The sequence below is a fragment of the Nematolebias whitei genome, chromosome 16 (assembly GCF_014905685.2).
Source record: "Nematolebias whitei isolate Nwh7 chromosome 16, NemWhi1, whole genome shotgun sequence".
NCBI classification, from domain to species: Eukaryota; Metazoa; Chordata; class Actinopteri; order Cyprinodontiformes; family Rivulidae; genus Nematolebias; species Nematolebias whitei.
In genome coordinates, this window is record NC_056513.1 from 34,987,879 (window position 1) to 35,015,329 (window position 27,451).

At 38.7% G+C, this 27,451-nt stretch overlaps 1 protein-coding gene across 1 annotated transcript; it reads right to left on the reverse strand.

The window, feature by feature from the left end:
- Nucleotides 1–1,897: 1,897 nt before the first annotated feature.
- LOC119422592 (ferritin, middle subunit-like) lies at nt 1,898–2,649 on the reverse strand. Its single transcript, XM_037689972.1, has one exon. It carries the CDS (start codon nt 2,601–2,603, stop codon nt 2,004–2,006), a length of 600 nt encoding a protein of 199 aa, XP_037545900.1. The 5' UTR covers nt 2,604–2,649; the 3' UTR covers nt 1,898–2,003.
- Between the last annotated feature and the right edge of the window lie 24,802 nt (nt 2,650–27,451).

A 27,451-nucleotide genomic window follows, 5' to 3' on the forward strand; every position in this document is an offset into this window, starting at 1 on the left:
TTTTTCCTTTAAAGTGTTACATTTACTCAGATTAAACTTTTGATCTGTCATTTATGTTATATTACAAATAAAATATTGACATTTGCCATCTCCACATCATTGCATTCAGTTTTTATTCACAATTTGTTTAGTGTCCCAACTTTTTTGGAATCCGGTTTGTACTACAATAAAAAAAGCTGCACACTGTCAGAGCTGGCTGGGCACAGTTCTTGACGATGAATGGTGGATGCCCACGGCTAAATAACCAGAGCATCTTATTCATGTAAAAATTATGATTTATCTTATATTTAATATGTGCGGCTTAGAGACAGGTACGTGCTGTAGTCTGAGTATTTATGTGTATATATATATATATATATATATATATATATATATATATATATATATATATATATATATATATATATATATATATATACATACATATATACAGTATATACATACACATTCACACACATACTTACTTTTTGCATTAGAGCTGAAATAATTTTTTTCGATTAATCGTTATCTACTTTAATAATCAAACTGTTGTTAACTGGAATATGCATCTAAAACACACCATTTGCAGAAAGTACAACCCACTAAGAACAGTAATTAATCCAAAACTGTAGATAAAAAATTTTTTTTGCATTTAAGATGAAAAACATCCTTTGTAAAAATGCTCTAACCAGAACCCTTCAAGTGGCATATTTTTAGCTTAACCTGTTTAAAATTTTGGAAATATTCTCCTATTAAGTATCTTTTGGTATCCAAATATTTAGAGAGGAAAGTACTCAACAGAGTAATCAACTTTAAAAGATACTTTGTATTTGCTGTATGTTTGCTGTCTTTTTATTTTGTAACAAATTTTTATACATTTTCATTTCTTTCTTTTTTTTTCCTCCCTTGTCCTGACCGGCATTGTGGCACTCAGAATTATTGTCTGAGTGTCAAGGTGAGGCCCAACAGATTTACTTTCACAACCAGAGCATTATGGCTGGCCTTAATGCTCCAAATGATATATAAATAAAATTTTATTAGGATTTGCTTGGTTTATATCCAAATCGGATTCCAAAAAAGTTGGGACACTAAACAAATTGTGAATAAAAACTGAATGCAATGATGTGGAGATGGCAAATGTCAATATTTTATTCGTAATATAACATAGATGACAGATCAAAAGTTTAATCTGAGTAAATGTAACATTTTAAAGGAAAAATATGTTCATTCAAAATTTCACAGTGTCAACAAATCCCAAAAAAGTTGGGACAAGTAGCAATAAGTGGCTGGAAAAAGGAAATTGAGCATATAACGAACAGCTGGAAGACCAATTAACACTAATTTGGTCAATTGACAACATGATTGGGTATAAAAAGAGCTTCTCAGAGTGTCAGTGTCTCTCAGAAGCCAAGATGGTAAGAGGATCACCAATTCCACCATTGTTGCACAGAAAGATAGTGCAGCATTACCAGAATCGTGTTACCCAGCGTAAAATAGCAAAGACTTTTTAGTTATCATCATCAACTGTGCATAACATCATCAAAAGATTCAGAGAATCTGGAACAATCGCTGTGCGTAAGGGTCAAGGCTGTAAAACTAATGGATGCTCGTGATCTCCGGGCCCTTAAATGTCACTGCACCTCAAACAGGAATGCCACTGTCAAGGAAATAACAGAATGGGCTCAGGAATACTTCCAGAAAGCATTGTCAGTGAACACAATCCACCGTGCCATCCGCTGTTGCCAGCTGAAACTCTACAGTGCAAAGAGGAAGCCATTTCTAAGCAAGCTCCACAAGCTCAGACATTTGCACTGGGCCAGGGGTCATTTAAAATGGAGTGTGGCAAAATGGAAGACTGTTCTGTGGTCAGATGAGTCACAATTTGAAGTTCTTTTTTATTTTATTTTATTTTATTTTATTTTTTTCCAGCTTAAATGTTTATTCAGATAATCAGAAACTTTACAAGTCATGTTAAAACCACTGCCACAAGCAACTTTAGGAGACCTGAAGGGTCAGTTGAAATGCTAAATTAATTTAACAGAAAAAGAAAAAAGCACAATATGCATTTTCCATTCAGGTTCTCTTCCAGATCTTTTGCTCTTGCCCCCCAGGGAGTGCTTGTCAAACAGGTACTCTGCCATCTTGTTGGTTTTAGCATCCATGCTGGTCAGGTTGGTGATGTAATCACCCAGCTTCTTGATGGCCTCCACCTGCTCGTTCAGGTAGTGAGTCTCCAGGAAGTCACACAGATGAGGGTCCACATGGTCAGAGGCCAGTTTGTGCAGATCCAGCAGGGCCTGGTTAACCTTCTTCTCCAGCTGCAGGGCGCACTGCATGGCCTCCAGGCCACTTCCCCACTCATCACGCTCAGGTTTCTTGACATCCTGGAGGAAGATGCGTCCTCCCCTCTTGTTCTGGAATTTCAGCAGCTTCTCAGCGTGCTCCCTCTCCTCATCACTGTTCTCCTTGAAGAAATGAGAAAAACCTGGAAGGGCCACATCATCTCTGGAGAAGTAGAAGGCCATGGAGGTGTAGGTGTAAGAGGCGAACAGCTCCATGTTGACCATCCTGTTAATGGCGGCCTCGCAGTCGCGGTGGTAGTTCTGACGCACTTGAGAATCCATCTCAGCTGGCGTTTCTTGTGCTCGTTTTTAACAAAAAAGGTAAAAAAATATATACAATTTGAAGTTCTTTATGGAACACTGGGACACCATGTCATCCGGACCAGAGAGGACAAGGATAGCCCAAGTTGTTATCAACGCTCCGTTCAGAAACCTGCATCACTGATGGTATTAGGGTTGCATGAACACTTGTGGCATGGGCAGCTTGCATGTTTGAAAAGGCACCATTAATGCAGAGAACTATGTTCAGGTTCTAGAACAACATATGCTCCCATCTAGACGTCATCTCTTTCAGGGAAGACCCTGCATTTTTCAACACGATAATGCCAGACCACATTCTGCAGCAATCACAACATCATGGCTACGTAGGAGAAGGATCCGGGTACTGAAATAGCCAGGCTGCAGTCCAGATCTTTCACCTATAGGGAACATTTTGGCACATCATAAAGAGGAAGGTGCGACAAAGAAGGCCCAAGACAATTGAACAATTAGAGGCCTGTATTAGACATGAATGGGAGAGCATTCCTATTTCTAAACTTGAGAAACTGGTCTCCTCTGTCCCCAGACGTCTGTTGAGTGTTGTAAGAAGAAGGGGGGATGCCACACAGTGGTAAAAATGGACTTGTCCCAACTTTTTTGGGATTTGTTGACGCCATGAAATTTGGAAACAACAGATTTTTCCCTTAAAATGATACATTATCTCAGTTTAAACTTTTGATCTGTGATTTGTGTTCTATTCTGAATAAAATATTAGATGTTGGCACCTCCACATCATTGCATTCAGTTTTTATTCACAATTTGTTTAGTGTCCCAACTTTTTTGGAATCCGGTTTGTATTTTCATTTATTAGGTAAAGAAAAGAAGACGAGAGGCATGACCTTAGCAATTTTCCCCACAAGCAGGCAGTTCAGCTGAAACCTGCAATGTGAGCCCATATCAGTTGTAAGTACATTGTAAGTAGCAGTTTAGTTTCTTTAATTTCATGCATATATATATGTATATATATATATATACATATATATATATATATATATATATATATACATATATATATATCAGAGACTCTACTTCCTTAGGCGGCTGAGGCAAGCTGGTCTGGGAAGCTCAGTCCTCACCTCCTTCTACAGGTGTGCAGTGGAGAGCATCCTGTGCTCCAGCATCAACGTGTAACATGGAGGCTGCACAGCTGCAGAAAGAAAAGCTTTGTAGCGAGTGGTGAAGGCTACACAGAAGTCTGTCGGAGTCAGCCTCCCCACCATCACATACATTTACACCTCCAGATGCAGGAAGGGGCCAACTGCATCATGAATGACCCCACTCACCCAGCACACGGATTTTTTTGCCTCGCTCCCCTCAGCAAGGAGATTAGGGAGCATTGAGTGCAGAACCACTAGACTGAGGAACAGCTTTTATCCTGAGGCTGTTAGACTCATGAATCACTAACCAGCATAATCACTGTGAATAAATTACATAATGTTGCTGCTGATCTGTTTCATGTTGCTGCTGATCTGTTTCATGTCACTGCTGATCTGTTTCATGTTGCTTTGTTCATTCGTGCTCATCTGCTCACACAGACTCATGTTCTTGCTGCTGTTCGACGTAATGTTTTTATGCTACTTGTGCTTAGCATATTTTTAGTTCATGTTTTTCTTAGTTCATATCGTAGATCTTATTACTGTTTTTCTTTTACATTTTATTGTTGGATGTAACTGGGACCATGCGTACATAATCTCGTTCCACCACTTGTACCACATGCAATGTGAATGACAAATAAATCCCTGTGATTTATATAATATACTAATAATATATATATATATATATATATATATATATATATATATTATTTTTTCTGGGGAATAACATGAATACTGTCGAGAGGGAGGCAATTGACAGCCTCCTTCCCAATTCTGGTGTTGCACCTACTGTAACGGACTGTAAATTATTTAAAAATGAATTTGCAACTGTGCAGATTGTTTATATATGTTTGTCTGTTTGACTGTGTTGGTTGTAAATGTATTGTTTTGATTTCATTGCATTTGTAGTTTTCACTGAGGTTTTTTTGTACCTCACGGGATGCCATATCATATATGGGCCAGCCTTATAAAAGCTGACAGCAATCATTGCACTAATTAATGGATGAAAAACAACTGTCAATAGGACTCAAATGTTTGGTGTAAAGGAAACAAAGACAAATGACCGTCCTGAGGCGAGGGTGTGGCAGTCGGACGTTATTTTGTTTGGCAACAACACATCTCTTTGTGGAAGTATTTTTGGATTTTGTTAGTGGCTGGTTTGGCATAAACCGGTATGTGAATGACTCAGAATGGATACGCAGGACAATATGGATTATGATGGATGGACAACATTAAAAGGGAGAAGGTAGAGGAGGTGTTGGAGGTAAGATGAATGAAGGAAGTGGGTTTGACAATCAGAAAAATAAACGAGAATTAGACGGCAGTAGCTCTGAAGAAGAGAAAGTTGTCAGACGTAAGGTAGAGATGGGGGAATGTTGGAAAACCAGCATCCATGTGGTGGTGAAACTGGAGAAGCCAGTTTTAATAAAGTTGAAATCAGACTATATTCACACCAATGCTGTTTAACAAATAGTATTTATGAGTTTATTAACAATTTGTATGTCTCATTATTATATGCTTTTTCCTCTTACTTTTAATAATCACTTATTACTGATAAGATGTGTGCAACAAAGGAAGGCCTGAATCCAATCTCAGGCAGAGAAAGAGCCAGGTTTGAGGCTGAATAATGAATGCATAAAGTGAATTAATCATGTTTTAAGTGATTGTGTAATTCTTTGAAAAGCTTTACAGCAGTTATTTTGAATAAGTCTGTAATAATCCTGTATGACCCTAAACAAGGTGTTGAATGGGGAAACAGTGATGCAATTCTAGCAAGACAGTTTTGGAGGGAAAAAATCTGATGCAATTCTGGCAAGACAATTTTGGAGGGAAAAGGTGAAAGCCCACCCAGTTGGGTGGAGGCTGGAGTTTGCATGATCTCACATGTCCCAATAAGAGAAATGATTGGTTGGGAAATATAGTGTGGCATTAGAACCTCCTAGAAGGAGGGGGAAAAGGGTTTCATAAAAACCCTCTGATCAGACAGAAAAGTGCGCAAGCTAAGCCAGGACAAGAGGAGCAGAAAGGATTACAGCAAGCAGCCTAGAAGTTGGGGTCGCCCGAAGGAATTGGATTATGCCGGTCTAAGGCGAGTTTTGGATTTACCTCTGGTCTCACTGATATGAGATTGGACCTAATTCTTCACTTGTTAAGACGAGACTGGGATTATTCCATCCTCCTACAAGCTTGGCCCGGGTATGTCCAAAGCCCCCATCCTTCCAATTTGGGATAGCTGCTCTGCTTATGGGAGGCCTGTATCCCTCGCCTGGGGAACAGGAGATTTGCCTTTTATCTGTGCAGAAAATTCTATAAGGATTATCCTAAAAACCAGGGTAAGAGGACTTCCCGGTCCGACTGCTCCAAACTAAATAATCTGTCAGATCAGGACAAGCACATAGGATAAATTGGAGAGAACCAACTGGGTTTAGTGGGTTAATGCTCAGAGATGTATCCAAATGGTGAGGTATTTTGAGAGAAAACATCTGTTGGCTTGAGCTGTGGACAGACAGAGTGGAGGTGGTTTATACAAGTTTCCAAGGGCTCTTGGAGACAAATTGATTTATTGTCCACCTAATTATAAAGTGTTTTTCTCTGTTATCATGTATAAGTGCCTGTAGTGAAATTATGCTTGTCGCTGTATTCCCCTGCAAAATTACTAATTAAAGCAAAGCAAAACGTATACATCTTGACTATTATTTCATCCTCATTGAGCAAAATACTTGGTGAAGCTTAGTTCTACTTTAACAGCTAGTATTAGGAGGTTTTTAACGGTTTCCTGGCAAGAAAGTGTAAAACAACACCCCTAAGTCCTGTCCCTGGACTCTAAAAGATTACCAGAACGGATAACAATTGCAACGCTAAATTAAGAGGTGAGCGACCGTGAACGCGTGTTTCTCCGTGCCGATTGGCCCGACCGTGCTGCTTGGACAGGTCGAAGTACGGAGTGAGATCTGGGTGTGACTCGCGGAAAAGAAGGTCGTTAATATTCTGGATGAGTCACCTCGTCACAGCCTTAATGAGGCTATCTTAGGTACCACGGCGCTAAGGTTAGTTTCTAGACCCCTTGGAGGAGAGGCTGCGAGTGAGGACTTGTCACTGTGCCAGTGGCTATCTCGCTTCGGGTAAGCGATACAGGGAATATAAAATAATATTAAAGTTTAGGAATGAGGAAGAACAGAGCACAATAAGTCCAATCATTCTGTCAAAAGAAATAACAAAGAAGATTGGAGAGGTAGAAATGGTGAAAGTGTTGAGAGACGGAAATTTAATGTTGATTTGCAAAACTGAAGAACAGAAAAGAAAGAAACTACATGTTGAAAGCATTTGCAAAAAAACTGGTGGAAAGAAAAGTTATAGGTGAAAACAAAATAATTTGAGGTGTGATTAATGGCATTCCATTATATGAGGATCTGGATAAATTAAAACGAAACATAGTTGGTGCTCAGGTGAAAGACAAAGAGATTAACAAAAAAACTAAATGGAGAATGAGTTGGAAGTATGTCAGTACTGATCGAATTTTCTGAGAATATTCTGCCGCAAAGAATCAAAGTAGGTTTCCTGAGTTTCCCAGTGAGGCCTTTTATCCCACCACCACTCCGTTGTTTCTAGTGTTAGAGATATGGACTTATAGCTGCTGTATGTAAAGGAAAGCAAAGGTGTTCAAAGTGTGGAGGAGATCATAGAATTGAAGAGTGTAAGGATGATGTACAGGAAAAATGCTGTAACTGTTGTGGGCAACACAGGGTAACATATGGGGATTGTGAGGTCAGGAAGAAGGCAAAGGAAATCCAGCAGATAAAAATGACTAAAAACATAAGTTATGCTGAGGCAGTCAGGAGTGTTCAAGGACAAAGGACAAAAGATACAGGTGAAGGGGAAAGACAAAATCAACAGCAAAATGATAGAGATTCAGAGGAAAACATTACTGTAGCTGTGGAAAAACTAATATTATTTATAGCATATGTTATTAATTGCACCGATCAAGCCAAACACAAAACAGAAAAGATTAAAATAATAGTAAGAGGAGCTGAAAAGTTTCTGGGGTTTAAAGAAGGATCTTGGGAAGACATAAATAAGATGTTGGAATCAGATGGGAAATCAGGAAACCCAGCTGATAAAAACATATGATAATAATACAGTAGAATGCAAGAAGCCTAATTGCAAATGGACAGGAATTTAAAGGATGCATAGACGGACTTGAAGAAAAACCAGACATTATATGCATACAGGAAATATGGTTAAAACCGAACCTAAATTTTGTTATAAAAGGATATGATGGTATAAGAAAGGACAGAAAAGAGGGAAGTGGAGGAGGGTGTGGGGTTTATATAAAACAGGGAATACATTATCAGATAGTAGGGAAAGGTATAGAATTGGAATACATTGTAGTTGAAATATGGGGATTAGAAGGAAATTGTAGAATAATTAATTTTTATAATCAGTGTAAACTACTGACAATTGAAATGATGGAGGAAATGATCGGATATATGGAAGGGAAAGTTATATGGTGTGGAGATTTTAATGCAAATAGTACATTATGGGGTAAAAGTAACAATAAAAACGGACAAGTTATTGAAGAGTTAATAGAAATGAAAAACCTAGTGTCTTAATGATGGGAGCGGAACAAGGATTAATGTGAGAACAGGAGCGGAATCAGTAATAGATTTAACATTTGTGTCAAACACAGTGGTTGGAATTAGTTGGTGGGACATTAATAAAAATACAACAATTGGTAGTGATCACTATCCCATTAAAATAACAATTGAAATAAAACTGAATAATAATAGTATAAAAGTAAATAAGAACTGGAACTTTAATAAAGCAGATTGGAATAAATTCAAATATTTGAGTAATAAAAGGACAGAGGAAATTGACATGACAATGGATGTTAATGATGTAAATATTTGTGTTTGTAAAATGATTTTGGAGATTTCAGAACAATCAATCAAAAAAGGAGGGAGACGGAGAGATAAGAAGTTAGTACCATGGTGGACAAATGATTGTAGTGAAGCAATAAAATCAAGAAATAAAGCCTTTAAAGCACTTAAAAGTAACAATATACCAGAATCTTATTGAATATAAACGAAAACAAGCCATGGTTAGGAAGATAATTAAGGAAGCAAAGAGAAAATATTGGAGGAACTTTTGTGATACTATTGGGAGAGAAACAAAAATTGAAAAAATGTGGAAAGTAATAAAAAGAATGCATGGTATTAATAAGGAATATAGATATCCAGTATTAACATTAGATAACACAGCAATAGTTAAAGATGACGAAAAAGCTGAAATTTTAGCTGAAACATTTAGTAAAATTCATAGTACATGTAATATTAGTGAAAAGGTAGGAATACAACAAAATTAAAATATAAAGACTTACTACAGAATATTGATGAAACCAATAATTTACTTAACGAACCTTTTACAAAAGCAGAATTAAATCGTGCACTCAGGAAAACCAAGAAAACAGCACCCGGGAAAGATCAAGTATGATACAATGATAGAACATCTGAGTGAAACAGCCAAAGATATTATTTTAGAGATGTATAATAAAGTCTGGGAGGATGGGAAACTACCATTAAGTTGGAAGGAATCAGTTATTGTTCCAATAGCTAAACCAGGTAAGGACAGAACAAAACCAGGAAATTATAGACCCATTGCATTAACTTTGAATATATGTAAAATAATGGAAAAAATGATTAATGTCCGATTAACATATTATTTAAATAAAAAAGGATATATTTCTAAATATCAAAGCGGGTTTAGAAAAGGCCGTAATACATATGATTCAACAATATGTTTGGAATACAAAATTAGGAGAGCACAGGTAAATAAAGAAATGGTTATGGCAGTATTTTTTGACATAGAAAAAGCCTATGACATGTTGTGGGTAGAAGGATTATTTATCAAAATACGTAAATTGAATATTAATGGTAAAATGTTTAATTGGATTAAGGACTTGTTATCAAATAGAAATTTACAAGTTAGAATAGGTCAACATCTTTCTAAAAAAAAATATACAGTTGAAAATGGAACACCGCAGGGCAGCATTATAAGCCCAATACTGTTTTCTATAATGATAGATGATGTTTTTGCACAAATTGAAAAGGGTATGGGCTGTTCGCTTTTTGCAGATGATGGAGCCATTTGGAAGAGGGGACGTAATGTAGACTTTACTGCTAAAATAATTCAGGATGCTATTGTTAAAATAGAGAAATGGGCATTTCAATGGGGGTTTAAATTCTCTGTAGAAAAAACAAAGGTGATGATGTTTACGCAGAAAAGACAGATAAAGGATGTTAAAATTAAATTATATAATCAAGAATTAGAACGAGTAAAATGTATAAAGTACTTAGGAATATGGTTTGATGAGAAAATAGCATGGAATATTCATATACAAAAAATTATTAATAAATGTAAAAAAAGTTCTAAACATTATGAGATGTTTAGCGGGAAGTGATTGGGGGGCAGAAAGAGGGGCTTTAAAAATAATTTACATAGGTTTGATCAGATCAAATATAGATTATGGAAGTATTGTTTATGGGTCAGCAGCGAAGACACATCTGGAAAAACTGGACAGTATTCAACATCAAGCGCTAAGGATTTGTACTGGAGCAATCAAAACCACCCCTACAGCAGCAATTAAAGTTGAGATGGGAGAAATGCCATTAGAATTGAGGAAAATACAATTAGTAATAAGTTACTGGATTAATTTACAAGGAAATAAGCCAAACCATCCAACAATAGAAACTTTAAAACCATATTGGGAAAAAGAGAAAAAGGAGACAAGGAGTTTTGGATGGGTAATTTTTTTTTTTTTTTTTTTTTTTTTTTAATTTTTTTTTATTTTTTATTTTTTTTGTGATGGCCTCCCTTCTCCCCTTACAGCCATCCTCTCCACACCATTATTATGAAATATTTATTATAGTGACTATCTAGTGTAGGTTTTTTTTTTTTTTTTAATAGGATAGAAAGAAAGAAAAGACAAAGTAAGACTCCAAAATATAAGAAATATATACAAATAGAGCACACGTCAAAACACCCGGCCACTGTCTGTTCACCTGCAAAGAACATGACAAAACACAGCAACAAAATACATATGTATAAAGAACTTAAAATATTCATGGCTTTGCAGTAAGTTTCCATAAATATATATACCCATACCTACGCCTATATACATACATACATACATACACATGAATATACACTCACATACATATCTATATATCTACATATAAAGCCTACATAAGCATCCCTGCTTCTATTTGTGTGTGGTTGTGAGCATGCATAAGTGTATAAGGCTTCTCTAATAGAACATTTATTAGTAACTGTGAAGCAGCAGAGACCCGACCCCCAAGACCAGAGGCAGACCAAAAAGGGGGGACCAGAGCCCAAGACCCCAGGAGGGACCCCGACCGCGGAGCCCCCAGAGCCACCCACACAGGACGAACCACTCACCCACCCCCCAGAACGGACCACAGGGGAGAACCGGAAGATCCCCACCAGCAACCACATACAGTGACCCCCCGGGGCCAACAGCGACAAACTCATAGGCCTCCGTCGGCACCCGCCGCACCAATGTAGGTCCAGGTCCAGGCACCGAGGCCCGGGCACCGAGGACTCACACCTCCCAGGCCAAGGCCTGACAGGGCCAGAGGACCCGAGCCCCACCAGGCAGACACCAGGCCGAGCCGACACACGCCCAAGCGCCCAGCCCCTGATACCAAGGGCCCCAAGCGCGCCGGCAGGCAAGGGCACACCCCACCAGGGGGCCGCGTGATAGGGGCACGATGCCAAGCACCCCCAGTTGTATCAAAGAGGGGGCAGTCCGAGTCTCGGCCTAACAAATACCCATTCATACACAGACACAATCAGACTATCCCAACCTCAATCTCACATTCATTCACTCAAAGACATACAATAACGATACATTTCATTCTTATTCCCGATACACACTCTATACCCCCCCAGGTCCAAGACATGTACCCGCCCTCTACAGGGGGCAGCCCATGCCCAAACCCAGGAGGTAAACCCATTCATTCTTGAGCGGAGAAGAGCCAATACCCCAGACCCGGCCCAGGCCATGCCCCGCCGACAGGACACCCCCCCACCATGAAGAGGACACGCCACCGACCACCCCCACACACCGCCAACAACCAAGCACGCACCCCCAGCCGACCGCCCGCCAGGCCCCGGCAGCCACCCCGGCCAGCGGGCCAACCATGGCACCCAAGAGCCAAGCTCAGGGGGTCCAAACAACCCCAGGGAGTTTTGGATGGGTAATTAATAGAAAGGCAGAAGAATTACAAATTACCAACTTAAGAATTAGTCCAGAGGTGCCTTTGCCAGCAGTACCACCATGGATCCTACCAGATGCAATAGTAGATTTAACTCTTTTAGACAAAAAGAAGGATAAAGGAAATATTTTAAATTCAAACACAGTACAGATATATATAAACAACTACTATAATTATATTCAGATTTTTACAGATGCATCAAAAAATCCAAGTGGAGAAATAGGAATAGCCTTTGTTATACCAGAATTTCAGATAAGACAAGGAAAAAGAGTTACAAATGGGTTATCAGTATACACAGGAGAAATATTAGCATTATTATTAGCAATACAATGGATAGAAGAAATTAGACCTTTAAAAACAATAATTTGCTCAGATTCTAGTTCAGCATTAACTAAAATGCAACCACTCAGACAGTAGACCAGACATTTTAATATAAATACAGCAAACATTATTCAGGATACAAATGATGGGTTTAACAGTTGTATTTATTTGGGTTCCAGCTCACATTGGGATTAAGGGTAATGAAATAGCAGATAGGGAAGCAAAAAAGGCAACAACAGGACAAGTTAATTTTACAGTGAGTACAAGCAAATCAGAAGCAAAAAGTAAAATTAAACAAAAATTGAGGGAAAGGTGGCAGAAAGAATGGGATGAAGATAAAGGAAGGTGGTATTATAGGATTAAAAAAAATAGAAGAGAGGAGAAACTATTAACAAGGTTAAGATTTGGACATAATAGACTTGTTTGCTATACAGAATACAGCAACATAATACAGGAAACTGTCAATATTGTGGAGAAAATGAGACAATAGAACATATTATTTTAGTATGTAGAAGATATGTGAGAGAAAGGAGATTAATGTTGGAAGAATTTAGGTAAAATAAAGAAAAGTTTAATTTAATAAATATACTACAGGGAAATTCAGATAGCAAAAGTACTCAGATTTTAATTAGATTTTTCTGGAAAACAAAGTGATTAATAGAATATACAGGTCCTTCTCAAAAAATTAGCATATTGTGATAAAGGTCATTATTTTCCATAATGTAATGATAAAAATGAAACATATATTTCAGATTCATTGTACACCAACTGAAATATTTCAGGTCTTTAATTGTTTTAATACTGATGATTATGGCATACAGCTCATGAAAACCCAAAATGCCTGTCCCAAAAAATTAGCATATCTTGAAAAGGTTCTCTAAACAAGCTATTAACCTAACCATCTGAATCAACGACGTAACTCTAAACACCTGCAAAAGATTCCTGAACCTTTTAAAAACTCCCAGCCTTGTTCTTGACTCAAAACCGCAATCATGGGTAAGACTGCCGACCTGACTGCTGTCCAGAAGGCCATCATTGACACCCTCAAGCAAGAGGGTAAGACACAGAAAGAAATTGCTGAACGAATAGGCTGTTCCCAGAGTGCTGTATCAAGGCACCTCAGTGGGAAGTCTGTGGGAAGGGAAAAGTGTGGCAGAAAACGCTGCACAACAAGAAGAGGTGACCGGACCCTGAGGAGTATTGTGGAGAAGGGCTGATTCCAGACCTTGGGGGACCTGCGGAAGCAGTGGACTGAGTCTGGAGTAGAAACATCCAGAGCCACCGTGCACAGGCGTGTGCATGAAATGGGCTACAGGTGCCGCATTCCCCAGGTCAAGCCACTTTTGAACAAGAGACTGCATCAGAAGCATCTTGCCTGGGACTGCTGCTGAGTGGTCCAAAGTTATGTTATCTGATTACAGTAAATTTTGCATTTCCTTTGGAAATCAAGGTCCCAGAGTCTGGAGGAAGAGAGGAGACACAGAATTCACATTGCTTGAGGTCCAGTGTCAAGTTTCCACAGTCACTGGGGTGCCATGTCAGCTGCTGGTGTTGGTCCACTGTGTTTTATCAAGGGCAGGGTCAATGCAGCTATCTATCAGGACATTTTGGAGCACTTCATGCTTCCATCTGCTGAAAAGCTTTATGGAGATGAAGATTTCATTTTTCAGCATGACCTGGCACCTGCTCACAGTGCCAAAACCACTGGTAAATGGTTTACTGACCATGGTATTACTGTGCTCAATTGGCCTGCCAACTCTCCTGACCTGAACCCCATAGAGAACCTGTGGGATATTGTGAAGAGAAAGTTGAGAGACGCAAGACCCAACACTCCGGATGAGCTTAAGGCAGCTATCGAAGCATCCTGGGCCTCCATAACACCTCAGCAGTGCCACAGGCTGATTGCCTCCATGCCACGCCGCACTGAAGCAGCCATTCATGCAAAAGGATTCCCGACCAAGTATTGAGTGCATAACTGAACATGATTATTTGAAGGTTGGCGTTTTTTTGTATTAAAAACACTTGTCTTTCATTGGTGGGATGAAATATGCTAATTTTTTGGGACAGGCATTTTGGGGTTTCATGAGCTGTATGCCATAATCATCAGTATTAAAACAATTAAAGACCTGAAATATTTCAGTTGGTGTGCAATGAATCTGAAATATGTGAAAGTTTAATTTTTATCATTATATTATGGAAAATAAGGACCTTTGTCACAATATGCTAATTTTTTTAGAAGGACCTGTAGTACAGAATAAAAGATACATTTTGAGCCACACTCAATACCGGTAGGTGGCGATAATGCAACCTCAACGTTTTTTGCCAACCGCCATGAAAACCTCAAGAACAAAGACAAACTATGCTTTGCATTCCCCCGGTGAAGGCAGCGAGGTACGTTTTGTTTGTATTTAAATGTTTGTATTATGAGCACGTTTTATTTCTAAATGTTTGTATATATTTTAGTTTTCACTGTGATCAAGGTGACCAGGTGATCATGATGAAAAAGAAATTAAAGAACCTGGAAAAAACACCCGTCGAGACTGTGCTGAATCTTGTTAAAAACCTGGGGGGCTGCTACACCTACCATGGAGGAGATAATGTCTCGTCTTCATGGTGAGTGTGAAGGGTTATTAATATGTAAGACAAATTTCCCATATTGCTCAAAACCTTTGCATAAATGTAACTTAATTATTTTTATTTTTTGGTTTGTTCATGTAGAACTACCAGCAATGTTAAAACTGATGGAGTGTGTGGAACAAATGAAAGAATTCAACTCATTCTCCCAGTCATAGATGTGTATCTATGTCAAGATCATCTGTGTCACCTGGCAGTGAATTTGAAGTGGTAAGTTGTAGTGTAATGGTTTGTTGTTGGTGAGTTGCTGTAGATTTATGGGCCTGCTTTTTTCCCTTTCACAGCACTTCTTACCTGGCAGTAATGTTGGCATTCCAAAGAGGGTTTTTCAGCGGCTGAATCGATCTCGTATGACAATTTTTGCCCAGGAATTGGCAGTGCTGGTATTTTCAAAGGAGATATTGGCACAATCAACAATAACGGGAAGGTTGGGATAAGGGGAAACCCTAATATATCAGCTTGACATTTCCAAAGTGCAGGCCATAACAGGTAAGTGTCATTAATCGCCCTAAAAAAATCTGGGTCATGCTCAGTCGGCTTTCAGTAGTATTTCTAAAACATATTTATAATGTGTTTTTATTCTACTCAAAAAAAAAAATTGCCAACAGATGCAGTCATTGAACAATGTCCAGGAACCACAGTTTCAGAGGTGCGCGCTGCAATTAGGCGCAAGTGCAACAATGAACAATTCACCAAAAAATTCTAAATGCATATTTTTGGGATCCATCTATCCATCCATTCATTATCTTGACCTGCTTCTTCCTTTTGGGGTCGTGGGGGTCACTGGTGCCCATGTCCAGTCATCACTGTGTGAGAGGTGGGGGACACCCTGGACATGTCTCCAGTCCATCACAGGGACACATAGAGACAAACAAGACAAACAGCCATTCACTCTCTCACTCACACCTAGAGACAATTTAGAGTTACCAATCAGTCTAACATGCATGTTTTTGATCTGTGGGAGGAAACTGGAGTACCTGGAGAAAACAAGCACAGAAAGAACATGCAAACTCCACCCAGAAAGGCCCCCGAACTGGGATTTGAACCAGGGTAACCTGCTTGCTTGAGAGGCAGCAGCTCTACCAACTGCGCTACCTTGCTGCCTATTTCTGGGAAGTTAATTTTTTGTTTATATGCGCATGTTCTTAAAAAAGTGGTTAAAAAAATTGTGCAGCCTTTTATCACTTTTTATGAAACTGTAAGTGCATAATATTGATGTTTCATTGCATCAGCATTTTTATAAGTTTATAAAACATTTTATGCAAATATTTTTGGGATAATTTAAGTGTATTTTTATTGATAATTACATGTTCAATACTTCAGTATATATTAAGTACAGTTAAAGTTAAGTGTTTTTGAAAGGATGTTTGTTGTATTATTTTTGTTAAATAGTCTGTCGGAGCATGTACTGTATGCATCTGCAAGATTATTAGTTTGTTTTTTTGTTTTTTTTCTCAGGCAGGAAAAAAAAAAGTCTGATAGGAATTTTTTCGCCTCCAACTCCTACCTGTGTCCATTTTACCACTTTTTTGTCTGTCCAAACAGGTCTCACTTGTAAATGAGTCTTTTAGGCTCAATGTGATTTTATCTGTTTGAATAAAGGTTGAATGAATGAGAAGTGCATAACATTGATGTGTCATTCCACTTTCTTTTTTTAACTAATATACATTTTATAGAAATACTTTTAGGATATTTAAAGTATATTTTCCGTTATAAGAAGTCCAGTGTAAATACATAAGTAATTTAACTATACTTAACATGTATTTATTATTGAAATAATTGTATTTTTTATTTTGGTTAACTATAAACTAAGTTGTGTAGTCTGTGCATTGAATGTATGCAACTTTAAGTGTCTAATAAATAAGTTTAAATGTATGAACCTCCTGTTATACTGATGGTTAACACATTTATTAAGTATTTAAGAAATACTTGTTGTATATTTACAATATATTCAAGAATTCAAGGTTCTTTGTCATTCGCACCCCATGTGGTACATGTGGTGGAACGAGATTATGTACACAGGGTCCCAGTTACATCCAACAATAAAATGTAAAAGAAAAACAGTAATAAGACCTAAGATATGAACTAAGAAAAACATCAACTAACATCAACTATATAATAAACAGATATATATAATATTATATATATATTTTTTTCATTAAAAGTACTAAGACATAAATACACTTATAACATCTAAATGTATTATTAGAGCATAAAATAAGTACAAAAATTGAAATAAAATAAAAGCATAAGTACATTTATAGTTGTTCCATTTTAGCACACTAAAGTAGATTAAATACACTTTAAATATAATTTGAATTGTATTTAAATTCAACTAAAATGTAAAAGTACAAAATAAGTTGTTTCAAAATAGCATTCTTAAAATGTATTTTTAATAATTTCTAAAATACATTTGATATATTTAATTTCAGTATACTAAGTATATATTTTTTTTCACCAGGAAGGTGCTGGTTAAGTTGTATTTTTGCCACTTCATCCTCTCGCCTTGTATTTAGTAGTTGTCATTTTGTGCTCGGTGGGCAGCATTTTGTACACATATACTTATCAAGTAACCTCTGGTTGTAAAAATATTTTGTCATTGGATCCACATAACACATAAATCCTACTTGTTAAATAATTGTTTTTTTTAAAAAAAAAACATGTATGACTATAGACATGATTATGTTTCATATTGACCAGTGACACATACAGATATGCTATCTTGATATTTTTATTGCATGTCTACAAAGTTAGCATGAGTTTCATAACTTTTGTTTAAGACACTTTTTCAAAGTGTACTCCTGTAGAATCCTGTTTCTTTCTGCTTAGAAAAGATATTTCCCTTAACTTTATTCTGTTGATGATCCCTGTCCGAGATCAGTGTTGGAGAAAATGATGTCACAGAGTCTTTTTAGTGTTTAATGTTTCCTGTTCTGTGTGTTTGTGTGTTGTCAACAGGCTGCAGACATGGGCCCAGAGGAGACACCAGAAATAAAATCAGAGCCTTTAGAGGAAAGTATGTACAGATGATTTATATGTTTTGTTTTTCTGTTCATACATTACAGCAAACAGTTACATTTCTCAGCATTATTAAACTTTTTAGTACTGTTTTTAGGTTTAGGGTTGTGACATTTTGATTTCCCGAGGACTTGGTATCCACATATATGGACATCACATTTTGGGCTGTCTAAACAACGTTACTAAATCTTGCTCTACATGGGGTCTGGTGTCCACATACGAGGTCATTGTACTGCCACTTAGTGGTAGTAGAAGTGCATAGCACATTACAGGTTAGTTCCAAGATGGCTGACAACACACCCAGAAGTTCACATGGCAGCTCCCGATCCAAGCCTCGACCAGGTAAAAATTGAATAAAGTTTCATGGCTGATTCTTGTTCAGATATTTATAAAAGTGTTCAGTGCTTGTTATTGTGGTCAAATTTTACTAAAGTTAGCAACTGTAGGGATTTACCATGTCGCTAAACATGATGTGCACGTATGTGGACAGAGGGATTTAGTTTTGTTTGTTTTGTTGAACATGTCCAAAAATGTGGACCATGGGAATTAGTTTTGTAGAAAATATTTTTATGTTATCATAAATGCTAGCAACAACATGTTGTTACAAGAAATTGTATTTTGTGAAGATTTTAGTATTTACACCAAAGTCCATGCTCAATAATCTAGGTATAAAATCCAACATTCAGTCAGATCATCTGGACGGTTTCTCCCAGATCATCTGGACGGTTTCTCCAGATGACCGTCCAGATGACCTGACTGAACATTGTTGGGTTAGTACTGTTTATTACAGTACAAGCAGATATAGCATGTTTTACTAATAAGTCAAGTCAAGTCACATTTATTTATATAGCGCATTTAAAACAGTAACCATACCTACCATTATACAGGCGGGGTGCCCCACCCGTGAACAGAACTGAGCACCCCGCCTACCAAACTGAATTTGCCCCTCCCACTCCCACTCGGCACTGACATATCACTAATGCCCCTTTTGCACTGCCCCAAATAAGCCCCAACTCTGCTCAGCCCTGCACACCCCTACTCAGCCTGGCTCAGCTCAGCCTGGATTTGCACCTGCACTTTAAGACCGATTCTGGAGGCGTGTCCAGAATCCAAGTCCTGCTAATGAGAGTTCTGCGATGAGCACTGAGTCACTGAATCTTGTTAATACACCTGAATCTGCCCATCACTGCAACTTTCACTGTTTTTGGGTTCTGAATGATCGCGTCTTCATTAATGTTTTTCATGGTTCGATTATGGGGGCTAATTGTCACACTGTTAACTCCTGTAATTACACATCAGTCACAAAAAACTCAAGAAAATGTCTGATAATAATATTGTTACTGTTCTCAGGGATTCAGCCCAACCCTGGACCCCCCACTAATTACAGCACACCAAATGACTTTAAAAATGTGTCTGGGCTTCATTTTCTGCATGTAAACGCTCGTAGCCTTCTGAGAAAATTGGATGCTTTGAAAATCCTGGTCAGTTCTTCTGGGGCAGATGTTATCTTTATTTCTGAATCCTGGCTTAACAAATCTGTAATGAATAATGACGTGGCAATCAATGGATTTAACATCTACCGCTGTGATCGTCAAAAAAGGGGGGGTGGAGTCATTATTTACATTAGAGATTCTCTGGTTTCTAGTCTTGTGTCTTCCAAAACAATTCCAAACCAGTTTGAAGCCTTATCTGTAAACATCACCTTGAATGGAGGCCAGATTTTAACTGTAGTCTGCTGCTACACCCCCCCCCCCCCCCCCCCCCATAGCATCACCCGAGGCATTGACTGCCATGATGGAATTTCTTGGTAATTTAAAATTCACAGAGGTCTTTTTGGCTGGAGATCTCAACATTGATTGGTGTAAGTCGACCCCCTCTGTGACAAATTCAAGGAATGTTGCTTGTCTCTTAATCTTACCCAATTGATCAATTCTCCCACTAGATTAAATAAAAACCATCCTGAAAAATCCTCCATCTTAGACCTGTTTCTAACTAATATGCCTCACAAATTCCCTGGTACATGTGTATTCGCTGATCTTTTGAGTGATCATTGGAGAAGGGGTTCTCTGCAGACCAAAAGTGGGCGTTTCTGGCGAATAGGCGTTTATGGGCGGCGAACACTGATTGGCTAACAGTATTTAATAGGCGTTTGTCGGCGGCGAACACTGATTGGCTGTGGGTAACCCTTAAAGTCACGAGGATTATTGATGAGGTAACGTTTCTTTGCGATGTTTGACAAAGAAATATGGTTTATTGTACTTATAAAGTATGTTATGTTTTCACTTATGCATTTTATTGAAGTACGTTTATTGTAGGTCACGATAGTTTAGACCGTTCTCTCGTTGTTGTCGTAACGCACTGAGATAAAGTGAGCCTCCACTCGGCTCCAGCAGCCCTCACTGTGCACGTGTACAACAACTGGGTGTTGCTTTTCAAAATAAAAGCTGAAAATAAAAGTTCTTAATACTTGAAAAATAAATATTTAAAAGCTGTGTATAACTGAAACATATGAAAAACAAATAAATAAAAGTTGTTATTAGCTGAAAAATAAATAAATAAAAGCTGTTAATTATATCTATGTCTTTCTGCCATGTCAGGGACCACTCTCACTTCAGGCTGACTCTAGAAGACCCCAAGATGTTGCTCAACATCTGATGTTGCCTTTCAAAATAAATCACCTCCAAAGTTTAACATCATTCATAGTAATAGTCAAAATTTGCTGACCTTGTTGCAACATGAGTTAACACAAACATGAGTGTAAATTGTCAATGATTCAATAATGAGTAATAACTTATTCAATAAAAAGTCTGTAATTTGTCAATAATAGTCAATAATTCATTCAAGAATAGATTATGGGTGTTTTGGTATGGCTCAGTGGCTAAAATGGGTTGGATGTTAGAGAAATTACTTAATTTTAAATTACCTGAATGTACAAATTCCTTCATTTATAGTTAAACTTTAGGAAATCAACTTTTTTTTTCCTTGTGAAAAAAATATCAAAATTAACTTTAAAATCCAATCCAGGATTAAGTAACAACTAGCAACACCCTAACTGTACTATGTTCTGTGTTTCCAACAGATGCTATGATGACTTCTAAAAATGGATGTCCCAATAAACACAATAAAAAATTCAATGATGCATCAAATGTTGTCTGAGTATGTTTTAAGGTAATAACAAATGTGAAATCTGGAAAACAAAGAGAATTCCTGAATCTGTCTTGTGTGCGGGCAGCACGGTGGCGCAACTGGTAGAGTTGCTGCCTCTCAGCGAGCAGGTCCCTGGTTCAAACCCGGGTCCAGGGGCCTTTCTGGGTGGAGTTTGCATGTTCTCTCCGTGCATGCGTGGGTTTTCTCTGGGTACTCCGGTTTCCTCCCACAGACCAAAAACATGCATGTTAGGCTGATTGGTAACTCTAAATTGTCCCTAGGTGTGAGTGGGAGAGTGAATAGTTGTTTGTCTCGTTTGTCTCTATGTGGCCCTGTGATGGACTTGCGACCCGTCCAGGGTGTAACCCGCCCCTCGCACAGTGATTGCTGGACATGGGCACCAGCGACCCCCGTGACCCAAAATGGAATAAACGGGTAAAGATAATGGATGGATGGATGGATGTCTTGTGTGCTTTGATGTGTACATAAGTTTATTGGAGGTCCTGAAACAACTTTTCTGAGAACACAAAAGATTTTTATTTTACCTTTGGCCAAGATGTCAGTTTGAAATCAGGCTGCTTACTGCAAAACCAAGAGGTTTTTTTAAGACGGTCTTCATTTGTATTGTTTTGTCGACTAAGCTAAATGTAATTTCTAAAATATGGATAAATCTGATCTCATCATGCAGCATAAGCAACTGGGTATAGGTGTGAGGGCCAAAAGTCTGGTTATGTACTGACTCCTAAATGTGCTTGTTTTCTACTGAAACATGGAGTAGGGTTGACCTTTAAAATGTGAGACAGCTGAGGAAGTTAACCAGTAAACAGAATACCTGCTCCAGGTGCAGAAATCTGACAGAAACTGACAATCACTCATCTGTAGTGACTGCAGGTTGAACAAGAAAATGTGAAGTTAAAGGAAACATCCTTTTTCCCAAGGCCAGTTTAAGTATCATGAATGTTTTTCTTTCTTTATGAATCGATTGTAACTTTGTTCACATTTTTCAACAACCAAAATGAAATTTGTTTTTTAATGTTATGGCTAGGTATAAAAAAAAAAAACCTAACATTTAGCTCCCCCATTACCCAGTTATGTTGCTCTTATTTTGAAATGTAACCGGAAGTTCTGTGTTAAGAGAGTCGAAAAAAGAAGTTATGGAGACGCCGCGGCAGTATACTGGAGCAATGTCGAACCGAGACGCCGCTAATGTCGAACCGGTTAACACCATAGACATAATATGCCTGTGGTTAACACAATCTGCCAATAACGCCTTGTTTTTAGACATAATGTGTCTGTGGTTACGGCATTTTATCGTTCAGCCTTTTTTTCTATCGTCCAATCAGATGTGGCCGGCCAGACACGCCTATTTTTCTATCGTCCAATCAAATATGGCCGACCAGACACGCCTATTTTTCTATTGTCCAATCAGGTGTGGCCGGCCAGACACGCCTATTTTCATATAGTCCAATCAGATATGATCGCCCAGATACGCCCATTTTCCTATAGTCCAATCAGATATGACCGCCCAGATACGCCTTCCGAATTTGGCTGCAGAGATACCTACTTGGATCATTGTGTGACAGCTGCTTTGAGAGATATTAAACTTCCACCTTCTAAGCCCAGATTAATTCAAAAAAGGGATTTGAAACGTTTTTGTGAACAGTCATTCCTCTGGGATCTATCTCACTTTGACTGGCATCGTATTCTGTTAACTGATGACGTGAACTTCGCTTGGAACTATTTTCATAATAATTTCATTTATTTTCTGAACATACATGCTCCTTTTCGTCAGTTCAGAATAAAGGGACGAGACAGCCCCTGATTTACTCCAGAGCTAGCTGACCTCCTGCACAGGAGAGATCATCTTTGGGCTGCAGCGAGAAAATCTTACTCAGACACTGATTGGTTGAGTTTTCAACAGATGAGGAATAAATGTACAACTGCTGTCAAAGCAGCAAAACGCAACTATTTCTTATCTCAGACCTCCAAAAATCTAAATGGCCCTAACAGATTCTGGAAAACCATCAAATCTCTCTCAGGCACCCCCCAATCATCTGACCTCCCATCACAACTTCTCGTTAACTCTGTTCCTGTGTCAAATAAGCACGAGATCCTGAACTGTTTCAACAAACATTTTGTTGCTTCTGGTTCTTTATTTGACACAGTTACTAATGGAAGATCAGCCACTTCACTTAATAACCAAACTTCTACAAATCAAATCCCTCCTACAAGTCAATCCTCAGTTAATCACAGCTTCTCTTTTTCTCCATTCTCAGTCAGTGAGGTTAATAAACTGTTAAAAGATCTTGACCCTAAAAAATCTGCAGGTCCAGATGAACTTCCACCTTATTTCTTAAGGCTGGCTGCTCATATCATCACAGTCCCTGTGACCCACATCTCCAATCTCTCCATAAGACAAAACTCCATCCCAGACACTTGGAAAACAGCCTTTGTTCTTCCTTTGCTGAAGGGAGGAGACCCCACCTCACTGAACAACTATCGACCAATCTCTAAACTCTGCATTTTAGCCAAGGTTCTAGAAAAACTGATAAACTCTCAAATCAAAAATTACCTGGACTCATTTAACATCTTACCTCCACATCAATCTGGTTTCAGGAAACAACACAGCACAACCATTGCTTCACTGAAGGTTCTTAATGATGTTGTTGAAGCACTGGATGCTAAGGATTATTGTGCTGCACTTTTCTTAGACCTGTCTAAAGCTTTTGATAGTGTGGATCATAACATCTTGTGTCATAAATTCTCAGATCACACCATTGGTTGGTTCTCTAACTATCTTTCAGACCGGAGGCAATTTGTTCAACATAATGGTACTTCCTCCAGTTATTTAACAGTCAACAATGGTGTATATATGAATATTTCTGTTCAGTGCCCTGACACGACTTCTGTTGTGACTTGGCGCTGTATAAATAAACTGAACTGAATTAAATCTGATGAACCAGATTCTACAAAAACATTTATATTTAAATCTAAAAAAAGTTAAGTCTGGTCCTCTGGACGTTCAAAAAACAAAACAAACAAACAAAAAAAAAATGTAGAAATGTCTTTTGGATGAAAGAAGAAACGTTTCTACATTTTTTTTTGTTTGTTTTTGAATGTCCAGAGGACCAGACTTAACTTTTTTAGATTTTTCTACCAGGATTATTGAGCATGCATCAGGATATCTATATTTAAAATTCTATATTTTTCTTCATCATTTGATGTATTTGCACTCACTGTGGTTTTGTTTCTTGTATACAGATTATTTTTAGCTTTGTTTAGCTTTGATTTAAAGCTTTAATTTAAAGTGTAATGCTTGTTTTGTGATTTGTACATCTGTGGGTTAGAATAATGTTGAACCAAAGGCTGTCTCTTCTTTAAACATGTTTGAAGGAAATGTGAGAGATTCAATAATTTTGTCTTTTTATAATTTTTCAGTTGAATTAACTGTAATTAACAGATTATTTGATAAAGTCAAAGGGAAAACAGGATTTCACGATAAAGCCGGCACCGTTTATTTATTTTTAATCTTCACTGATAAAAAAAAACTTATATTTTATACATAAAATTTTTTATTTTTTTTATTTTTTAAACGTTTCCAACCCCCGTCCCTCCATCCCGGTCCTCCCGCCTGCCAGGGCTCGAATCCGGCCTTTGTGAGCAGGCGAGACCGGGGCTTGGTGTTCGGCCTCGCGGGCTTCAACGTTTCGGCAGCTCGTATGATCCTCTGCGGTGACACCACTCGCTCAAATTTTATAGTCGGTCACCAAACACAAAATACACCTGGACTTCAGAATTAAACACGGCGTTGTCATTATTGTTTTTAAAATCTTAAAAATAGATCCAGCTGCTGCTCCGCATCCAGAGAAATTGCAAATGGCGACTCAGTGAAAAGTTTCTGAGATCCAGTGACTCCTCCCCCTGACCAATCAGAGTCCTGCATTCACGTTTCGGTCCGGACTCAGCTCAACTGAGCTCGCTCGGTCCCACCAGAGAAGCAGGGACGAAAAGAGGTCCTGAATCAGCCTCAAATCAGCTAAAAATACTAGCTAAAGGGCTGGTGCAAAAGGGTTCTTTCTGTGGCGGGCTGCCCAGAATTGGGGCTTATTAGGGGCGGTGCAAAAGGGGCATAAGGTAGCAGCACAAAGTACAGGCTCTCTAGCTAAATAGCCCAAGGCAGCACTCACATTGCTTCTTCCCTCATGTTGAATGCCCCCTGCTCCCGCTCAAAAACTGTTAGTACAAGCTGCGCTCAGACATGTCTCCGTCCCCCCATCAGCAAAAATCATGGATGAGATGAGCACCCCGCCATGGCAAGCTAACTAGGGGAAACACTGGTAACTGTTATCAAAGTGCTTACCAAAAAAGATCACAGCATCAAATATTAATAACATATTACAGCAACATGAATAAAAGCATAAAAACATTAAATATAATGAGAAACAATGAAATACTAAATCAAATCACCCTGCGTTAAATGTCAGGGAGTAAAAGCAAAATGGATGAACACAATCAACAACAACGAAATACCAAATGAGATCACTCTGTGTTAAATGCCAATGAGTACAGATGTGTTTTGAGGAGAGAATTAAATGTAGAGACTGAGGTGGCCTGTCGAATGTTGATTGGCAGATTATTCCAGAGTTTAGGGCCCATGACTGAAAATGCCCGATCTCCTCTGAGCTTCAGCCTGGTTTTTGGTACGGCCAAAAGCAGCTGGTCTGAAGATCTCAAGGCCCGAGAAGGAGTATAAGGATGAAGGAGGTTGGAGAGGTATGAGGGTGCAAGGCCATTAACACTCTTCAATGTCAACAGAAGAATCTTAAAATCAACTCTGACATGCACAGGAAGCCAGTGAAGAGAGGACAGAACTGGAGTAATGTGCTCAAACCTGCGAGTTCCTGTTAGTAGCCGAGCTTCAGCATTTTGGACAAGCTGGAGACGTGAGAGAGAAACCTGACTGACCCCAGCATAAAGCGAGTTACAGTAGTCCAGCCGGGTTGTAATAAATGCATGGACTAATTTTTCAAGGTCGGATCTGGACAGGACGGACTTGAGCTTAGCTATCTGTCTTAGCTTAAAGAAGCTTTTTTGAAGAACAGAATTTATCTGCTTATTAAACTTAAAGTCCGAGTCTAAAACTATCCCGAGACTGGTAACAGACTATTTTAGATATGGCTGAAGGGAGTCCAGGTTTGCAGGATCAGTGACAGTGGCAGAGCTAGGGTTAAACACAATGACCTCAGTCTTCTGATCATTAAAACTCAAAAAAAAGTTTGCAGACATCCAAGTCTTGATGTCATCAAGACATTTTAACAAAGGGCGAATAGAGGAGCAACTGTTAGGTGTTAACGGCAGATAAATCTGAGAGTCATCGGCATAACAATGAAAGGAAATACCATGTTTCCTCAGGATAGACCCTATGAGAGAAGATACAAAGAAAACAGAAGGGGTCCAAGAATGGAACCTTACGGGGCCCCGCAGGAAAGAGGCACTGAAGTAGATAGTGTTAGCAAAATTAACACAGAAACTCCTGTCACTCAGGTATGAATGGAACCATTCTAAGGGTTACACGGTGCGTATTTTGAGTGCATCCGTAGCTTTCTCTCTGCGGATCTGCTGATCATTTACACAACACCAGTGGCCCCCCTCTTTGAATCCGAAGGTTTCTGAATCCACCTTCCAGAGTGGAGGTTCTTTGCTGACCGCCCGCTGATAATGTAAACATCTCCCACTGCGCGTGAAAGCGCATGCGCACGTTTATTTCACGCATGTGTGGAGTGACCGCATATTATCAACAACAATGGCGTCGGAGTATCTCTTACTAGTGTATGTGCTACGACTGATGGAATATATGTTGGATGTTCTTGTTAATATTTGACGGAATGTAGCTGCTTTGAATGAAAGCTCTAGGAAGAGATGCCAGTCGAATGGAATTTGAATTCGCTCTGTGTTGAGCAAGCCTTTTTTGAGGCAAACAAGGAGGAATAGGAGACGCTGCTGGATACCTCCTGGAAGGACAAGCAAGTGGTGGGATAACTTCGTAAATGATGTTGTCAACGAGAATGAATGGAGAGAGAATTTTCGTATGTCCAAAGTGTCCCTAACTGCTTTAGCCGAAGAACTTCGTCCTTTCATCGAGGGCCAAACAACAAACATGCGGTCGCCCGTCGACGTGCTAACAAAGGTAGCATGTACTCTGTACTACTTAAGTGATGGGGGCAGACTCCGTAAAACAGCAAATGCATTCGGTTTGTCACGATCAACAGTATCCATCATTATCAGGAGAGTTTGCTATGCCATC

Excerpts from the sequence above, each read along its gene's own strand:
- LOC119422592 (XM_037689972.1), bottom strand. The coding sequence starts at position 2,603 with ATGGATTCTCAAGTGCGTCAGAACTACCACCGCGACTGCGAGGCCGCC.